The sequence below is a fragment of the Mytilus edulis genome, chromosome 9, assembly GCF_963676685.1.
Source record: "Mytilus edulis chromosome 9, xbMytEdul2.2, whole genome shotgun sequence".
NCBI classification, from domain to species: domain Eukaryota; kingdom Metazoa; phylum Mollusca; class Bivalvia; order Mytilida; family Mytilidae; genus Mytilus; species Mytilus edulis.
In genome coordinates, this window is record NC_092352.1 from 47,391,344 (window position 1) to 47,408,327 (window position 16,984).

Here is a 16,984-nt window from a genome sequence, read left to right on the forward strand (position 1 = left end):
TATTTGTAAATCTTACTTTGCTGAACATTATTCCTGTTTACAGTTTATCTCTATCTATAATAATATTCAAGATAATAACCAAAAACAGCAAAATTTCCTTAAAATTACCAATTCAGGGGCAGCAACCCAACAACAGGTTGTCTGATTCATCTGAAAATTTCAGAGCAGATAGATCTTGACCCGATAAACAATATTACCCCATTTCAGATTTGCTTTAAATGCTTTGGTTTTTGAGTTATAAGCCAAAAACTGCATTTGACCCCTATGTTCTATTTTTAGCAATGGCAACCATGTTTGTTGATAGATCATAATTTCGGATACAATTTACAAACTAGATACCCTAAGGAACATTCAATTAAAGTTTGGAAGTATTTGGCTTAGTAGTTTCAGAGGAGAAGATTTTTGTAAAAGATTACTAAGATTTACGAAAAATGGTTAAAAATTGACTATAAAGGGCATTAACTCCTAAAGGGGTCAACTGACCATTTCCGTCATGTTGACTTATTTGTTAATCTTACTTTGCTGAACATTATTCCTATGTACAGTTTATCTCTATCTATAATAATATTCAAGATAATAACCAAAAACAGCAAAATTTCCTTAAAATTACCAATTCAGGGGCATCAACCCAACAACGGGTTGTCTGATTCATCTGAAAATTTCAGGGCAGATAGATCTTGACCTGATAAACAATATTATTCCTGTCAGATTTGCTCTACATGCTTTGGTTTTTTAGTTATAAACCAAAAACTGCATTTGACCCCTATGTTCTATTTTTAGCAATGGCGACCATGTTTGTTGATAGATCAAAACTTCGGATACAATTTATAAATTAGATACCCTAAGGAACATTCAGTTAAAGTTTGAAAGTATTTGGCCCAATAGTTTCAGAGGAGAAGATTCTTGAAATAGTTTACGACGACAGACGACGGACGACGACGGACGCCAAGTGATGGAATAAGCTCACTTGTCCCTTCAAAGTAAGCCACAGCCTCCTGAAGTAACGAATAAGTAATAAGTAACCAACTTGACGACCAGGTGAGCTAAAAAAGGAAGAAAAAAGCTATTTTTAGCTCTCAATCAACATAAAGCAGCAAGCCCAGATAACTTGACACCAAGAGTACTTAAAAAGATGCTTGACAAGTAAGACCAATCTTAACAATGATAAATCGAAGATCATATGAAACTGGAATAGTACCAGCGATATGAAAAACACCAAATGTATGCCCAGTTTTTAAGAAAGGCAAACGATTTAAAGTCATCATTTATAGACCCGTATCTCTTACCTGCATCTGCTGCAAAATTATGGAGCATATCGTCACCAGCCACATAATGGATCATGTAGATATAACATCCTATACAAAATGCAGCATGGGTTTAGAAAACAATTGTCATGCGAAACCCAACTAGTGGAGTTTGTTGACGACATAACGAGAAACCTTGATAATGGACAACAAACTGACTGTCTTATCATGAATTTCTCGATGGCATTCGACAAAGTAAGCCACAGCCTCCTGAAGTAACGAATAAGTAATAAGTAACCAACTTGACGACCATGCCTCCTGATCTATAAACTTGACCATTATGGAATTAAAGGAAACACAAATGCTTGGATAAAAGTATTTCTCTCTGATAGAACACAGTGCGTTGTCGCAGAAGGAGACAAGTCTGACTTCATAAATGTAGGGTCCGGAGTCCAACGGGGATCTGTACTAGGACTCACTGTATCATCAGAAAGCAACATCCTAAAAAAGAAGACCTAAATAAGCTAGCCACATGATAAGGCAAATGGATGATGCAGTTCCATCCTGACAAATGTGTTGTTCTTCCAATAAACAAAGGGAAGGACCCAATACACAATAATTACATCCTCCAGGGCCACAACTTAGAACATGCATCATCAGCCAAATATCTAGGAGTCACCATAACATTTAATCTAAAGTGGGGTGCTCATATAAATAACATCACTTAGAAAGCGAATAGAACAATAGGATTTCTTAAATGTAACTTAAATATAGCCAACAGTGAGATCAAGGACAATGCATATACAGCTTTAGTAAGACCAACACTTTGGGATCCTCACCTGCAAAAAGACAAGCATACAAGACATGATACAGCGAAGATCAGCAAGGTTTGTAACAGACGGGTACCACCACACATCATCAGTTGAATCCATGCTACACAAACTAAAATGGCCAACACTAGAGGAGAGAAGAATTAACGCAAGACTAGCCCTCTTATATAAAATCTCAAACGAGGAAATAAATAATGATGCTGGCGACAAACTAATACCACCAGATAGATTATCAAGACATATTAACGCTCACTCTTTCCAAACACCATCTTGCAAGACAGCATCAGAAAAGAGTCCTTCTATCCACGTACAAGAGATTGGAGAACCTTACCTGCCTCGGTGACCGCTGCAGAAAGTCTTGGCTCGTTCAAGAGACTACCGCATGCACATTAAATTGCAAGTCCCATGTTTTTATTTGCACCATGTACAATTGTTATGTACAGCACAAAATTTTTCATTTTCGTTTATATTCTTTTTGGACTTGTTTTGGTTTGCAAGCGCACACCAAACAGTGACAGGATAGTCAGCCTAATGACGGTGGTCACTTAGTGGTAGAAGTAGAAGATATTACTCTACAAGTTTATGTTACAAAAGTAAATTTAAAACAAAAATGTTTCCATAATACACAGATTGATATGATCTAATCTCAATGCCAAATTATGAGTTTTTACCCCAATTTCACGGTCCACTTAACATAGAAAATTCTTCAGGTTAAAGTTTTTGATGAAGTTGATAATTTTTTATGCCAAATTAGAGTTTTGACCAGAATTTAACGATCCATTGGATTGGTCAAAACTATAATTTGGCATAACAAGAATGTGTCCTCAGTACACGAATGCCCCACTCGCACTATCATTTTCTATGTTCAGTGGACCGTGAAATTGGGGTAAAATCTCTAATTTGGCATTAAAATTAGAAAGATCATATCATAGGGAACATGTGTACCAAGTTTGAAGTCGATTGGACTTCAACTTCATCAAAAACTACCTCGACCAAAAACTTTAACCTGAAGCGGGACAGATGGACGAACGAACGGACGGACGAACGGACGCACAGACCAGAAAACATAATGCCCCTCTACTATCGTAGGTGGGGCATAAAAATTAGATCATATCATAGGAAAGATGTGTACCAAGTTTCAAGTTGATTGGACTTCAACTTCATCAAAAACTACCTCGACCGAAAACTTTAACCTGAAGAATTTTCTATGTTCAGTGGACCGTGAAATTTGGGTAAAAACTCATAAGTTGGCATTGAGATCAGATCATATCATAGGCAACATGTGTACTAAGTTTCAAGTTGATTGGACCTCAAATTCATGAACAAGAGTGCACACGCTGAAATGTCTTGCATTCATTACGAACCATTGATACTAGCTATATATATATAGTATGTTGATATTCCTAAATATAACAGTTTACTACAACTATCACATAAACTTGAGATGATCCAAGAAAATGAGATCAAGGTCAGATAAACCAAGCGAGAAATATATGTACACCTTACAATCATTCAATACACTAAATATATTTGACCTATTGCTTACAGTTTCTAAGAAACAGACTTAACAAAGAAAAATATACAAGGCAGACATTTTCACCTTACAATCAATCTATGCATTAGATAAAGTTGACTTCCTGCTTATAGAATCTAAGAATCAGACTTAACTATGGTAATAACATTAATAACATTAATTTAACATTGACCAATTAATCACCAAAATGAGGTCAAGGTCAATTGATACCTGTAAGACAGACATATACAGCTTACAATCCTTCCATACAACAAAAATAGTTGACATATTGTTTATAGTTCAAAGAAAATCAGACCAAAATACAAAAACTTAACTCTGAGCAATCAACTGTGAAAATGAGGTCAAAGTCAAATTAAACTCGAAACTGACAAGTTCATCATACAATACTTCAATACACCAAATATATTTCACCTATATTGCATACATTATTAGATAAGAAGACCATAACTCAACCAGGTGCTCCGCAGGGCGCAGCTTTATACGACCCCTGTGGTTGAACCCTGCACAGTTGGGGCAAATTTGGTCACAATATTCAAGCTCGAGTCTGTCTGAATTTTGGATTGGGATCAAATTTTTGACATAATATAGGTTTTTGTTACAAAATTAATGTGGTCAAAGATCTAACAAATCTACTGCACAATAACGTGCAATTGAAGATTTCTTCTTGAAACTTGAAAAAAAGGAGCCCCCCCCCCCCCCCCCCCCACACACACACTTTTTGAAACCCCCTTGGAGCAATAACCCTTAAACTCAATCCCATGCTTTCCATTGCAGTATTGAACCTTGTAGTACAATTTCAGAGAGATTCATACACTTAAACACGATTGTTTAGAAACTAGAAACATGCTTCTTTTTGGCCCTTTTTTGGCCCCTTATTTCTAAACTTTGGCCCCATAACCCCTTAAGTCAATCCAAACCTTCTACTTGTGGTTTTAAACATTGCGGTATGATTTCAGAGCAATTGAAATACTTCTACACAAGTTATTATCCTGAAACTAGAAAAATGCTTTTTTTGGGCCCCTTTTGGGCCTTTAATTCCTAATCAGTTGGGACCATCATCCCCAAAATCAATCCTAACCTTCCTTTTGTGATATTGAACCTTCTGAAAAAAATTTCATGAAGATCCATTTACTTAAACTAAAGTTATTATCCGGAAACCAATGTGTCTTCGGACGACGACATCATACCATTATACGATCCCAAAATTTTTTTTGGGTCGTACAAAAACCTACCTTTGACCACTGAACCATGAAAATGTCAGATGACACCTGCCAGATAGACATGTACAGCTTACAATCCTTTCATACACCAAATATAGTATGCCTATTGCATACAGTATAAGAAAAACACAAAAAACTATAACCACCGAGCCATGAAAATGTGGTCAAATGACACCTACCAGTTGGACATGTTCAACTTTCAGTCCTTTGATACACCAAATATACTAGACCTTTTGCTTATAGTAACTGATATATGGACTTGACCACCAAAACTTAACATTGTTCACTTATCCATGAAACTATGTTGAGGTCAAGTGAAAACTGTGTGATTGCAAGGTACGCACATACCAAATATAGTTATCCAATTACTCTTAATAATATTACTAAAAATCTTAACTTTTTTTCAAGTTGTCACTGAACCATGAAAAAGAGGGCAAGGACAACGAAAATAACAGACATCTATATACAAAGTATGAAGCATCAAGGTCCTGCAGCTTCTAAAATATAAAGCCTTTAAAAAGTTAGTTAACGCTGCTGCCGCCCCCAGATCACTGTCCCTATGTTGTGCTTTCTGCAAAAACAGTCGCAGGCTCAACAAAACTACCTAGACCAAGAACTTAAACTTGAAGCGGGACAGACAGACGAACAGGCAAACAAACAGTCCCACAGACTGAACAACAAAATACCCATAAATTGCCCATAATAATAAAGTAACAATAAACAAATATTTGTTAGTTATTTATTGCTGACCAGATGCACACTGTTCACAAAAATACATCTTCAATTCTTTGCTATCAACATTCATAGTATGGCTCTGCAAGTCACTTATCTTAGGAAAACCTTTATGACATATATCACATTTATAACTTTCCACTTTTTCACAAGCGTGTTTATTCATATGAGTTTTCAAACATCTTTCTTGATTAAAGGTTTCACCGCAAACATCACAATTATACGGTTTATCTCCTGTGTGTTTTCTCATATGAGCTTGGAGGGCTGTGTTGAAATGAAATCCTTTGTTGCACACACCACACTTATAGGGTTGTTCACCAGTATGAATTTTAATGTGTTTCTTATAGTAATTTTGTCGACTAAACTCAAGACCACAAAAATCACATTTGAACGGTTTTTCACCGGTATGAATTCTAACGTGTTCTCTTAGAATTTCACTTTGACTCATCTTTTTTCCACAAACATGGCATTCATAAAGGTTTTCACCACTATGCTTTGAAATATGATTCTTTAAGTCGCCTTTCCAACGAAACAATTTACCACATTCCTCACATTTATAGGGTTTTTGGCCAGCATGTATTCTGAGATGCTGCTTCAATGAACTACCCTGTGTAAACTTTTTACCGCAGACAGTACACATAAAGGGTCGCTCACCAGTGTGTATTCTCATGTGTGACTGTAAATTTCCGCTTTGATGAAATGATTTACAGCAAACATCACATTTATAAAGATAGTCTTCACTATGAATCCTCTTGTGTGTTACCAATTTAGATTCATGAGCAAAACTTTTATCGCATATGTCACATTTATGTTGTTTTTCACTGGTATGAATTTTCATATTATGGCGCTTTAAGTCTTTATCACTATCGAAAAATTTACCACATTCATCACACTTACAAGTTTTCCCATCAGTATGCATTTTTTGGTGTTTTAAAAATGAATTAGAATAACGAAATGTTTTAAAACATACCTCACATTTATAAGTTTTTGAATAAGAATATCTTTCCTTTTTTGTTCCGATTTCGTCAATAGTCTGTATATTGTTTTCATCGTCAGTGTTTGTTCCTTTTTCATCAATGGCAGGTTTATTGTTTTCATCTTCATGAGTGTTTGTTTCTACGTTCAATTGTAAATGTCCTTGACATTCTTGTTGACCACATATATCGCATTTATTTCTGATTTTGTTCATGACTTTATCATTACACAAGAAACGTGAGGAATAAATAATGTAGATATCACTAAAATAAAACCAGTATTGATATTTAGTTTTCACCAAACAATTTCCACATGAGCTGCAGAGTCCTGCCTAAAAGAAAATGGAAAACTTTAGATAATTGGTAATATATGTAGAAAGATAATAATGGCTGTTTAAGGGGGCTCACGGGTATAAATCAATTTTTTTTTCTAATATTATAGGATTTCTCTATATTTTTTTATAAATGAACTTTATCATACACTTAATAGAAAAATGAAATAAAAAAATGGGGTCACCGTTCATTTAAGGTCACAATCTGCCTCCGAAAGAAGCATACATTTTTGTTAATGTCCTTTTTTTTCTGTTGAACTAATAAGAGAAATAGAGGTAATTAATATAATATCGAAATAAAAAAAGAACTTAATTACAATGTACAGAAATTGCTTAAATTTTACTATTATTTAAATGTAGTTTATGTACAACTTATTTGAAAACAATAATAAAAAATATAGGTCACCAATGAGTTAAAAAAGATATTTCAGTTTTAATGCCAAAAAATTGCATTGTTGCACCAAAGGGAGATAATTTGGAGCTTTTTCAATGATATAAACATTTTAAAAGTCATCTGAGGCCAAACTGAATCGATTATTATAGGTGATTTTTGCACCATATCATATTAAAGAGGCCCCTCATGGGGGGGTCCTAGTAATCACATAATCACCATTTTTTTGCCAATATAATCACATAATCATTAAATATTTGCTTATCTTTAGTAATCAAATAATCATAAACTAAAAATACAGTCCTAGGTAATCAAATAATCATGAAATATTTGGCTTAATAATCAAATAATCATTAAAAAAACGGCCAAGTAATCACATAATCAAAAACCCCATGAGGGCCCTCATTAAAGTAATAACTAATAGTGTAATAAATAAAATGTGTAATGAAAAAACAAATGTTTCATTTTTTGCTGAAATTTTTGTACCTGTGAGCCTCCTTAATATCAAATTCAACAATAACATGCATATTATTTGATAAGCAATGTTATTTAATGCGACATAATTATGAACTTGAATACCAAACACAGAAATAGAAATTCACAATTGAAAAATTGAAATCATGTATTCATTGTTAAGTTAATAAGTCCTTAAAAAACCTTATTTGTCAATTTGCATCTTTTAGTCAAGATAGGATTAAACTGTATCTGTGGTATCTTTTATTTCAAAGTGATTTTGTCAGATGCAGTCAACACAGTCACAATACCTTTCAAGCAAGTTAAACCATCATCTATAAATATATAAATATGATGAAGCAGAAATTTAGAATGTAAAGTAAAAGGTCAATGCAAGCTTCTTTTCATCTTTTATTTAGCTCCTGAAAGAGGTCTGCCTAGTTAAAAAGATTGTTATAAATTTGCAAGAAAAGGGGCACAGTTAATTAGTTCCCATAGAAATGTCAATTCGCCGTTTCAGAATCTAATGCATCCTGGGTAATATCTTTTTAAGTGTACACCAAAACGTCGTGATTGGTTAAAAATGTCATAAACAATGGAAATTCAACCAATAGTGTGACGTTATTTTCATTTTGGGATACGAAAATGAAATTACCTGTGATTCTTTAGATTCTGAAACGTCCAATTGTCTGTTGAAAACAGGTCCTTTGAATGTAACAAAGATGTTATCAATCAAATAGATTTTTTATCACCTATCATATTGCTGTTTTCTTATTGTATCTAATCTCCTAAAGTTTGTAAGGTAATAGACAATAATGTTAAAATTGTCACAAAAAACAAAGTAATTTTAGGGAAACAACTCTTGCTAACATTTGTATTAACTGATTAATGAAGAAAATCAGAAGTTTTTAATTTTTATTTATATTCTTAATTTTGGCTTTCCATTACCTTTGAACGAAATAAATACATTCATATTAAACTAAATACCATCTAAGATTTAATGATAAAGATGTATTTTAAATGTAACTAATAATGGGGACTAACCGCCCCGTTGACAAATCCGGGGCGTACATGTTTGGGACGAACTGACCTGTAGTTACTACTGTACCATCTTTTCTTTAGATTTCATGTCGTGTTTATTTTGCTTGGACTACAACCACTTTTACAGTTTGCATTTATTTCTCAATCATTAAAAAATATATTGAAAAGATGATTTCTGCTGTTTGTGCTGATAAAACATTAAAATGTTATAAACTTACAAGATTGTCATTTCAAGCTAAGGCTTGTAAACAAAGGGAGATAAGCGAAATAAATTATTAAATTTTTACGGCATGCATGTTACGACATAAGTTTGGGTCGTTTAGTTTCGGAAGGGTGCGCTCTGTTTCAAGTTTTCCGTTTGCCAGTAGCCGGACCCGCTCCTCAGTGTCATGCTTCAGTGATTCCCTATAAAATTAGCTAAATTTTCTCTAATAAAGGGGGCGGGCTCCATCCCCCTCCATGATCCACCACTGGTTCTGTTAGCCTAACGCTTGGTTTCGTTTCTAGCCTTAAAAGTATGTTTTACATTTAGAAAAAGCATGCCTTTGGCGAATCTTCAAAATAAGGTGATAGCAAGTATTTGTTTCTTGCAAACTTATTCTTTTTGTCGAGCCTTCGACTTAAGTCGAAAAAGCGAGACCGTGTGATAGCGACTCGAGGATAGCGATCCTACATTCCGTTGGCGTCGTCGTCGGCGGCGTCTGATTTCTACCAAACGTGGACAGTTCTAGGCTTGTTTATGATCATAACATAGACCCCCCCCCCCCCCCGGCCTCCAAAATAGTATCCAGAAGTACATTTTGTAAAAATAAAATTCCATTTTTTTCTGTACTTTAACAGTCTCCGGGACAAGTTTGCAATTCCGCTGAGTGCAAAAGTTGTCACCTTAATTTTTGGAGTTAAGTCAAAACAAAGTTGATAACTTGGTTGGTATTGGTTCTCTGATATTTGTCCTAAAATTTTTTGGATCTAGCACCACTGTTGAAAAAGTTATGCCCCTTTTTTCAACAATTTCCTCAGAGGAAAAGTACTTTTCCTCAAGGGAAATCAAATTTCCCTGAAGGAAAAAGATTTTTCCTCAAGGGAAATTGTTTTTTCCTCAAGGGAAAAAGATTTCCCTTAGGGAATTTGCTGCATAATTATTTCCTTTGAGGAAATTCTATTTCCTTAGAGGAAATTCTTTTTCCTTAAAGGAAATTCTTTTTCCTTAAAGGAAATTCTTTTTCCTTTGAGGAAATTTGCAGCTTCAAATTTTCCTTGGAGGAAATACTTTTTCCTGTGAGGAAATTTGTAGCTTCAAATTTTCCTTGGAGGAAATACTTTTTCCTGTGAGGAAATTTTTGACAAACACTTTTCCTTGGAGGAAAATTCAAGACAACAAATTTCCTCTAAGGAAATCATTGATCTTCAAATTTCCTCTAGGGAAATTTCTGAACATCAAATTTCCCTTAAGGAAATGTTTTTCCTCTATGGAAATTTCATAACAGTACAAACAGTATTAATATATTTTCTCATAGACTGAATTATTGATACAAAAGATAATTAAAACTTTAATACTGTAATACAAATTTTCATGGTGAGTATTAAACATACAAAAACAAAAGGCTGACTGTTTAGCATGTTTAAGACAATACAATAATAAGCAAAACGCTATGAATATCATACCATTTGTGATGTTATTAATATTGTGCTCATATTTGCATATTAAATCAAATAAACACTTTTCATGTCAAATTAACTTGTCTTCTGTTTCAGCTGCTGTGTATTCGACCCCCTACATAACTGTTCAGTGCATAAATAATTCAATCCACAAGACATCTTCCTTCAATTGGTTGAATAAATTTTGGCAACATATGTTCTTCAAACATCTTCTTTGTATATTTGATATGATGGAGCCATGTACATGAATGGATAAAGCAGGTGTTTATTTCGACAATAAATATGACAAAGATACTATTTTTTTTCTTAATTTCTCCATAATCCATCAGTTAATATGAATGTAGGTTGTTACATTTTACACAATTGTGTTTTTTGATAGTACTCCATTTTGTTTATAGCAATTTTGTAGGATTTTTTCTATTTCTTTTTCCAGAAAAACACACAGTTGAGTTCATTTCACATTAATAATCCAATTAGCACATTATGTAGAAAAGTATTAACAATTAAGTTTCCTCTTCAGTATAGACCTGCAGGACCTGTTGATGATCATAAAAACCAAGATATCTGACCTATAAATACACAAAATAAAATAAAAATGTTATAAATGGAGAAAAAAACAGCAATATAAACATGATAAATAAGCTTATTTTATCATGTTTTAATGAACATTTTGAGAAACTTTCATTTGATATTCTTACTTGTCATGCTTATGAGTTCTCTTATTTCAGTGCTTTGTGTCCAAGATTTAATATTCGTTGTTTAGTGCCTTGCAGTGATATTTAAAGTTGAGCCACTTGCAATAGTTGTTATAGAATGTTCATATGTTGTGTTAATATTTGAACCACTGTCCTATATTATGGTCAGGTTGAGTGCTCACAGACATGAGGCCTAAATTAATATATTGTTTTTTTCCCTAATCCCTATTCTGACAAGCCAGGTGTGGGTAGTTAGGTAGGTAAATAATTTTATTTTTCCCAAAAGCCTGAATATTATCGGATGATCCGGCAAGCCCGAAAATCAGAAATGAATAAAATAATATTTGGCTTAGTTTTGACAATAAAATTTTATGAGTAGGGCCATTTTTGCAGGGTCGGTCAGGACTGGAGAAACAAACAATATTTTATATTAGGCATGATTTTTTTTTATTAATTGTTATTGACTTTGAACATGTTGAACTAAATTGGATTGTTTAAATCTTTATATGTTGAGATCTTTAATGGATGACCTATAAAGGAAGTGTTTTCTCATTATTGAAGGCAGGCCCATGATTGGCCTTTAATTTCTTGCATCCGCTTCATTGAACTCTGGTGGATAAGTCACTCATTTACCATACCACATTTTCTTATTTTTATATGAGTCATCATTCAAAGGCAATTTCTTTTATTACTGTAATTCAGAAATTATCGAAACTTTTTAGTAATTATGCGAATAATGTGACTGGGTGAGTATCGCAAAAACAGAAACATATATATATATATATATCATGTAACTATATAGATCTTTATGCAGATTTTTTTTGTAATCACAATAAGTTGTCCATTCCCTGAAAAATCTGAATTTATAGTATATAGAAGTGGTCTTACCATTTAGGCCTTGTTGTATTCTGTTTATCTTGTTTTGCGCTCATTTCTATTTTAACTGTTTATATTTTTCATTATTTTTCTATATTTCTTGTCCTATAAAACATAAAAAGGGTAAAAACTATTATAAAACATCAGTTTGTGTTTTTCTTTATATTCAGTTATATTTAAAAAGAATGGAATATTTGTGCTATTTCATTTCACAAACTTTTTGCCAGTCATGACTTTCAAAGACTTTCACCCTGGTCAATAGTTTAAAAAACAAACATTCCCATACTTTTTCTTTGTGTTCGTACTAATTTTTCATTTGACAACAAAGACATGATTCAACTATTCTTCTAAAATTTGTTTCGCTTGACTACGTTAAACTCTGAAATATTGTTAACAGTATAATCTGTATGTGTCTCACTTGTCAAAATTTCAAATTAATATATAAATAACCAATAAAAATGCTATGCATGGCTCAGTTTGATACAAACGTACAGGTTGAACCCAGAACAGTTGGGGCAAGTATGGACACAACATTCAAGCTCGATAAACTCTGAATTTCAAATTTGGATTGTGATTCAATAGTTGATGCAGCATAGATTTCTGACACAGAATGAATGCGGTCCAAGTACTTAAAAATTTTAAATTGACAATTAACCTCTAAAATGGTCCAATATTCAAAATCTCAATACATGGTTAGATGCAGCATATCAACATGATCAAAGAACCCCAATAATTCATTTTTTGGTGAAATCAAATAAAGTTAAATTTTGGACCTTTTAGAACTCAATGTGGACCAATTTGATAACAGGCCAAAATATCAAAAATCTTAATGAATGGTTAGATTCAGCATATCAAAGAGCCTCATATAATCAATTTTTGTTGAAATCAAACAAAGTAAAATTTTGGACCCCGATTTGGACCAACTTGAAATTTGGGCCCATAATAAAAAAATCTAAGTAAATATTCAGATTCAGCATATTAATCTGAACACCAAGAATTTAAATATTGTTAAAATCAAAATAAGTTTAATTTTGGACCCTTTGGACCTTAAGGTAGACCAATTTAAACAGGACCAAAAAACTAGGAATCTAAATACACAGTTAGATTTGGCATATCAAAGAACTCCAATAATTCAATTTTCTATAAAATCAAACAAAGTTTACTATTGGCCCCTATTGGCCCCTAATTCATGTAATTCCTAAACTCTGAACAAAAACTCTGGTCACAAACCTTGTGCTTGAATTTCATAGATTTCTATTACTTGTACTAAAGTAATTAAGCGAAAACTAAATGTCCTGGGACAACGACGACTACCTGATAAAATTGAGAATGGAAAAAGGGAATGTGTCAAAGAGACAACAACCTGACCATAGATTCGAGGGTTGGAATCCTTTTCTTTTACCGAGCAATGCATTTGAATGGGAGATATAGTTGGAACCCCTCTTTGCTCTTGGTTGGGACCCCCCTTTTAAAATGGCTGGATACGCCCCTGAGAAGCATTATAGAAAAATCTATAAGCTTTAACTCAAAATAAGGATAATTTAATTTTAAAGGGCAGGCACAGATCCAGAGAGGGGTTCAAGGGATTGGAACCCCCCTTTTTTCGGATTATCAATGCATTTGAATAGGGACATGTAATTGGACCCCCCCCCCCCTTTCCCCTTTTGTCCTGGGTTAGAATCCCACCCCCACCCCTTTTTAAAATGACTGGATCTGCCCCTTAAGGGTCTATAATTAAGTTTGACAACATCAGACATACTACTTTATCCAAAAAAAAAATGCCACATTTCATCCAATTTAATTTCATCCCTTACTTGCTACATGTATTTCATCCATAATATTTAAAGAAATAAATTTGGGAGGAGTATGATTTTAATTTGCAAGTTATTAACTATCCAAACTAGAGACCTAATAGAGTAGATATATACTTGACTAATTTAAATCAAACTTGGGGTGACTGGGAACAAAGATTTAAGGGAATAGATGACAGTTTACCTACAATGACCTAGTTTCATAGCAATAGCATACATTAATAAAGACTACATGGTCAATCTTATGTTTAAACGTGGTTTAAACTTTGTGTGTTCATTTTTTAATGTTTAACATGTTTAAAGCTAACAGTTTCAACTACATACATGTATCAAGATTTGATCCTACATTATTTAAATATTGAAAAAAATAGCTTTTTAAATTTGGATCTATATATAATTGTGAATGTCACATGGATGTATTTTAATGTAAAAGCATCTGAAAAATCATTAGCCGTCTCATATTTATTTCAGTTCTTCAAAAGGCAAATTTATATGAGCTTATGCTGAAAATAGAGATTTCTTATTAAGGAGAAATCCCTGCCCCCCTTTTTGTGTGAAAAATTTTGTTGATTATATAGGGAATCACAGAAACATGACTGAGGCAAGCATCCCCCATCTGAACCCCCCCCCCCCCCCCCCCCCAATGAAAAGTTCTGGATCCCCCCGTCAACCTTTCACTCAGGTCATTGGTGAAGAGTTGTCACATGTTTGTTTACCTTGTGTAGGTGTAAGTCAGTAAGCTGGTAAGGAGGCAACCATTTGATGTGTAGGCCGGGTGAAAAATGTGATTAATCTTGCTTTGTAAACTTGTGCTTTAAATAAAATTACCAATCCATTAAAAAATCTGTGAGCCCAATCTCATCCAGTGAAATAGATTATAGTCTGTTTTCGAAGTTATATGGAAGTAAGTTAGTAGTCCAGATAATTATGACGCATTGCAAGGCATTTTTTCTAAGGAGAAGTGTAGAATGGGGGAATGGAACCAATAAATTGATCGGATCCGAAATGTTCTTCCCAGTAAAGGAGCACCTATTATTTTGTAGGTAATTATTATTAGTGTCGGTGGTCTCACAAGTAAATCAGAGTGAATATTGCATGCACATTAAAATTAACAGAGAAGAGACAATTATCAACTTGTGTATTATTCATTTTCTCGCAGTTATTTACGGTAAATCAGCTATATAATAGACATAGGAAGATGTGGTGTATGTATAAATATCCCAAAACAGGTGTTCGGTTCTAGTACTATATAGTGGCTATAGTATTTGACTTTTAAATAACAATTATCAATTATATCTGTATTCTGTGGCGGGTCGAAGGGGATGGAATCCGGGGTTGGCCTCCCCTAGCATTTTGTGAGCAAGCATTGCATAAATGATAATCTCGGGAATCCTCTCAAGTTCCTATATACAAGGTGATAGGACGTTCCGTTGGAATAGGTTACCTGTGCATCAGGAAAAGTTTTAAGGCATAGCGTGAAAAGGTAACCTATTCCAACGGAACCGAACGTCCTATCACCTTGTATATAGGAACCTTAAAAATATGTGAATAGGTCGGGAAAAACTCTTTTGACACTTAGGTATGCTTAGACACCCCTTATTTAATGGAGACATGTAGTTGGAACCCCCTTTATTATGGCTGGATCCGCCCATGATTTTACATGTAAATCAAGCCCCGGGTATTTGTTGGCATAACGGTAACCACGAAAGGGGGGGGGGGGGGGGCTAATTAAAAGCACGAGGAATTATAAATATACAATTCATCAGGGGTAGAGTGCATCGAGGAATGGGAATTAAAATTGTCTCTTCACGATGATCGAAAAAAGTATCTTGGACGTTATTTTCATCATCTTGTCTGAAACACTCTGAATAATGAGCTTCAAGGCGAAAACAAGGCATGTTAAATACTAATAACATACACTTCTTTTTTTATACGTTGTATGGACAAACCCATAAATCCCTCAACAAAAATTGCTTGATTCATGTCATATCAAATAAATTACAGCGCGGAAAGGTAACTTTAATTTAATATCAAAACTAAATTTTTGTTATATTTTTCAATAAATTTATAAATCTTAATTAGGCATGCGTTGCGTGAGTTCCATTTCATGAGACCTACACAGATTTCTATAAAACAAATAAAAAATTATAAATACAGTTTTTCAATTCTTTCCGGCATAGATAAAAAAAAATATGTAGATAATCAAGGATTTGTATAGTAAGAAAATCCTTGATATAATCTATATACGATTTGGTTGAATTATTTCACTTCATTATAATGATAAATCCTTTAGTTCTTAAATTTTTAATTAAAATGAATTTATCATTTTGATATCTAACGATAAACTTTTTAAATTGAAGTGACATGGTCAGTAACCTAATTAGTTGCATGGCTGATTACCATCTTACAGGTGACACAGTAATTTTCCATATGACAGTAGCGTGTACCCTCGGGGTTATATCGGGGTGTGTATAACTTATTTTCTGGGGAACATCCTGTCCACGTGTAGTACTTAGCATATATTGCAACAGATGACATTAAACAAATTTTCTTTGTAGCATCGGAGGCAATTTCATGTTCGACCACACAAAATATTTCACAAAAAAGATATGATAAAATCAAAAGAAAAAGATAAAGAAATATTAACAAATAAAGGTGGAATTGGGTAAACGGGGATTCGTGTTTATGAGCTTATTTTCAGTGGACAACAACAAATGGAAGTTTTTAACGACCTTGTGTGACCTATAGTTGTTAATGTTTGTGTCATTTTGGTCTTTTGTGGATAGTTGTCTCATTGGCAATCATACCACATCTTTTTGACTGGCTATATACATGATATAATATATATAGCACTTGCACGGTCGGTCCAGTGGACATATTTCATACTAGATATTGTCCGATCTGATACACGTACCTATAATGTACAGAATTTTCAACAGCTTCAAATATATGGGGTCCGTAGAAACACCGCAAAGGACCTCCTTAGTGCACTAAGAACAAAAATGTGCACTAAGGACCTGATGGAATGATACAACTGTCACAAAGGATATGGCATATAGAAATAGACTTTGTAAAAGGAGAAGGTCCGGTAAGACACCTTTTTGGCCCCAAAATATAGCAGTTTTACAAAATTGTTAAAAGTAAACTTTTAGTTATTTTTTGGACAGTAGAATGCTTCAATCTGCTACATAA

General features: G+C 33.7%; 1 protein-coding gene and 1 long non-coding RNA gene across 2 annotated transcripts; both read right to left on the minus strand.

Moving 5' to 3' along the window:
• Nucleotides 1-5,551: 5,551 nt before the first annotated feature.
• LOC139488509 (zinc finger protein 502-like) lies at nt 5,552-9,080 on the minus strand. The gene is made up of 2 exons (XM_071274195.1): nt 8,970-9,080; nt 5,552-6,866 (listed from the first exon to the last, which is right to left on the minus strand). The coding sequence occupies exon 2, from the start codon at nt 6,747-6,749 to the stop codon at nt 5,568-5,570; it is 1,182 nt and encodes a 393-aa protein (XP_071130296.1). The 5' UTR covers nt 6,750-6,866; nt 8,970-9,080; the 3' UTR covers nt 5,552-5,567.
• Nucleotides 9,081-10,740: 1,660 nt separating this feature from the next.
• LOC139488510 (uncharacterized) lies at nt 10,741-14,892 on the minus strand. Its single transcript, XR_011656020.1, has 3 exons — nt 14,621-14,892; nt 11,994-12,086; nt 10,741-10,979 (listed from the first exon to the last, which is right to left on the minus strand). It is a non-coding gene; the product is annotated as an uncharacterized lncRNA (long non-coding RNA).
• Nucleotides 14,893-16,984: the final 2,092 nt, after the last annotated feature.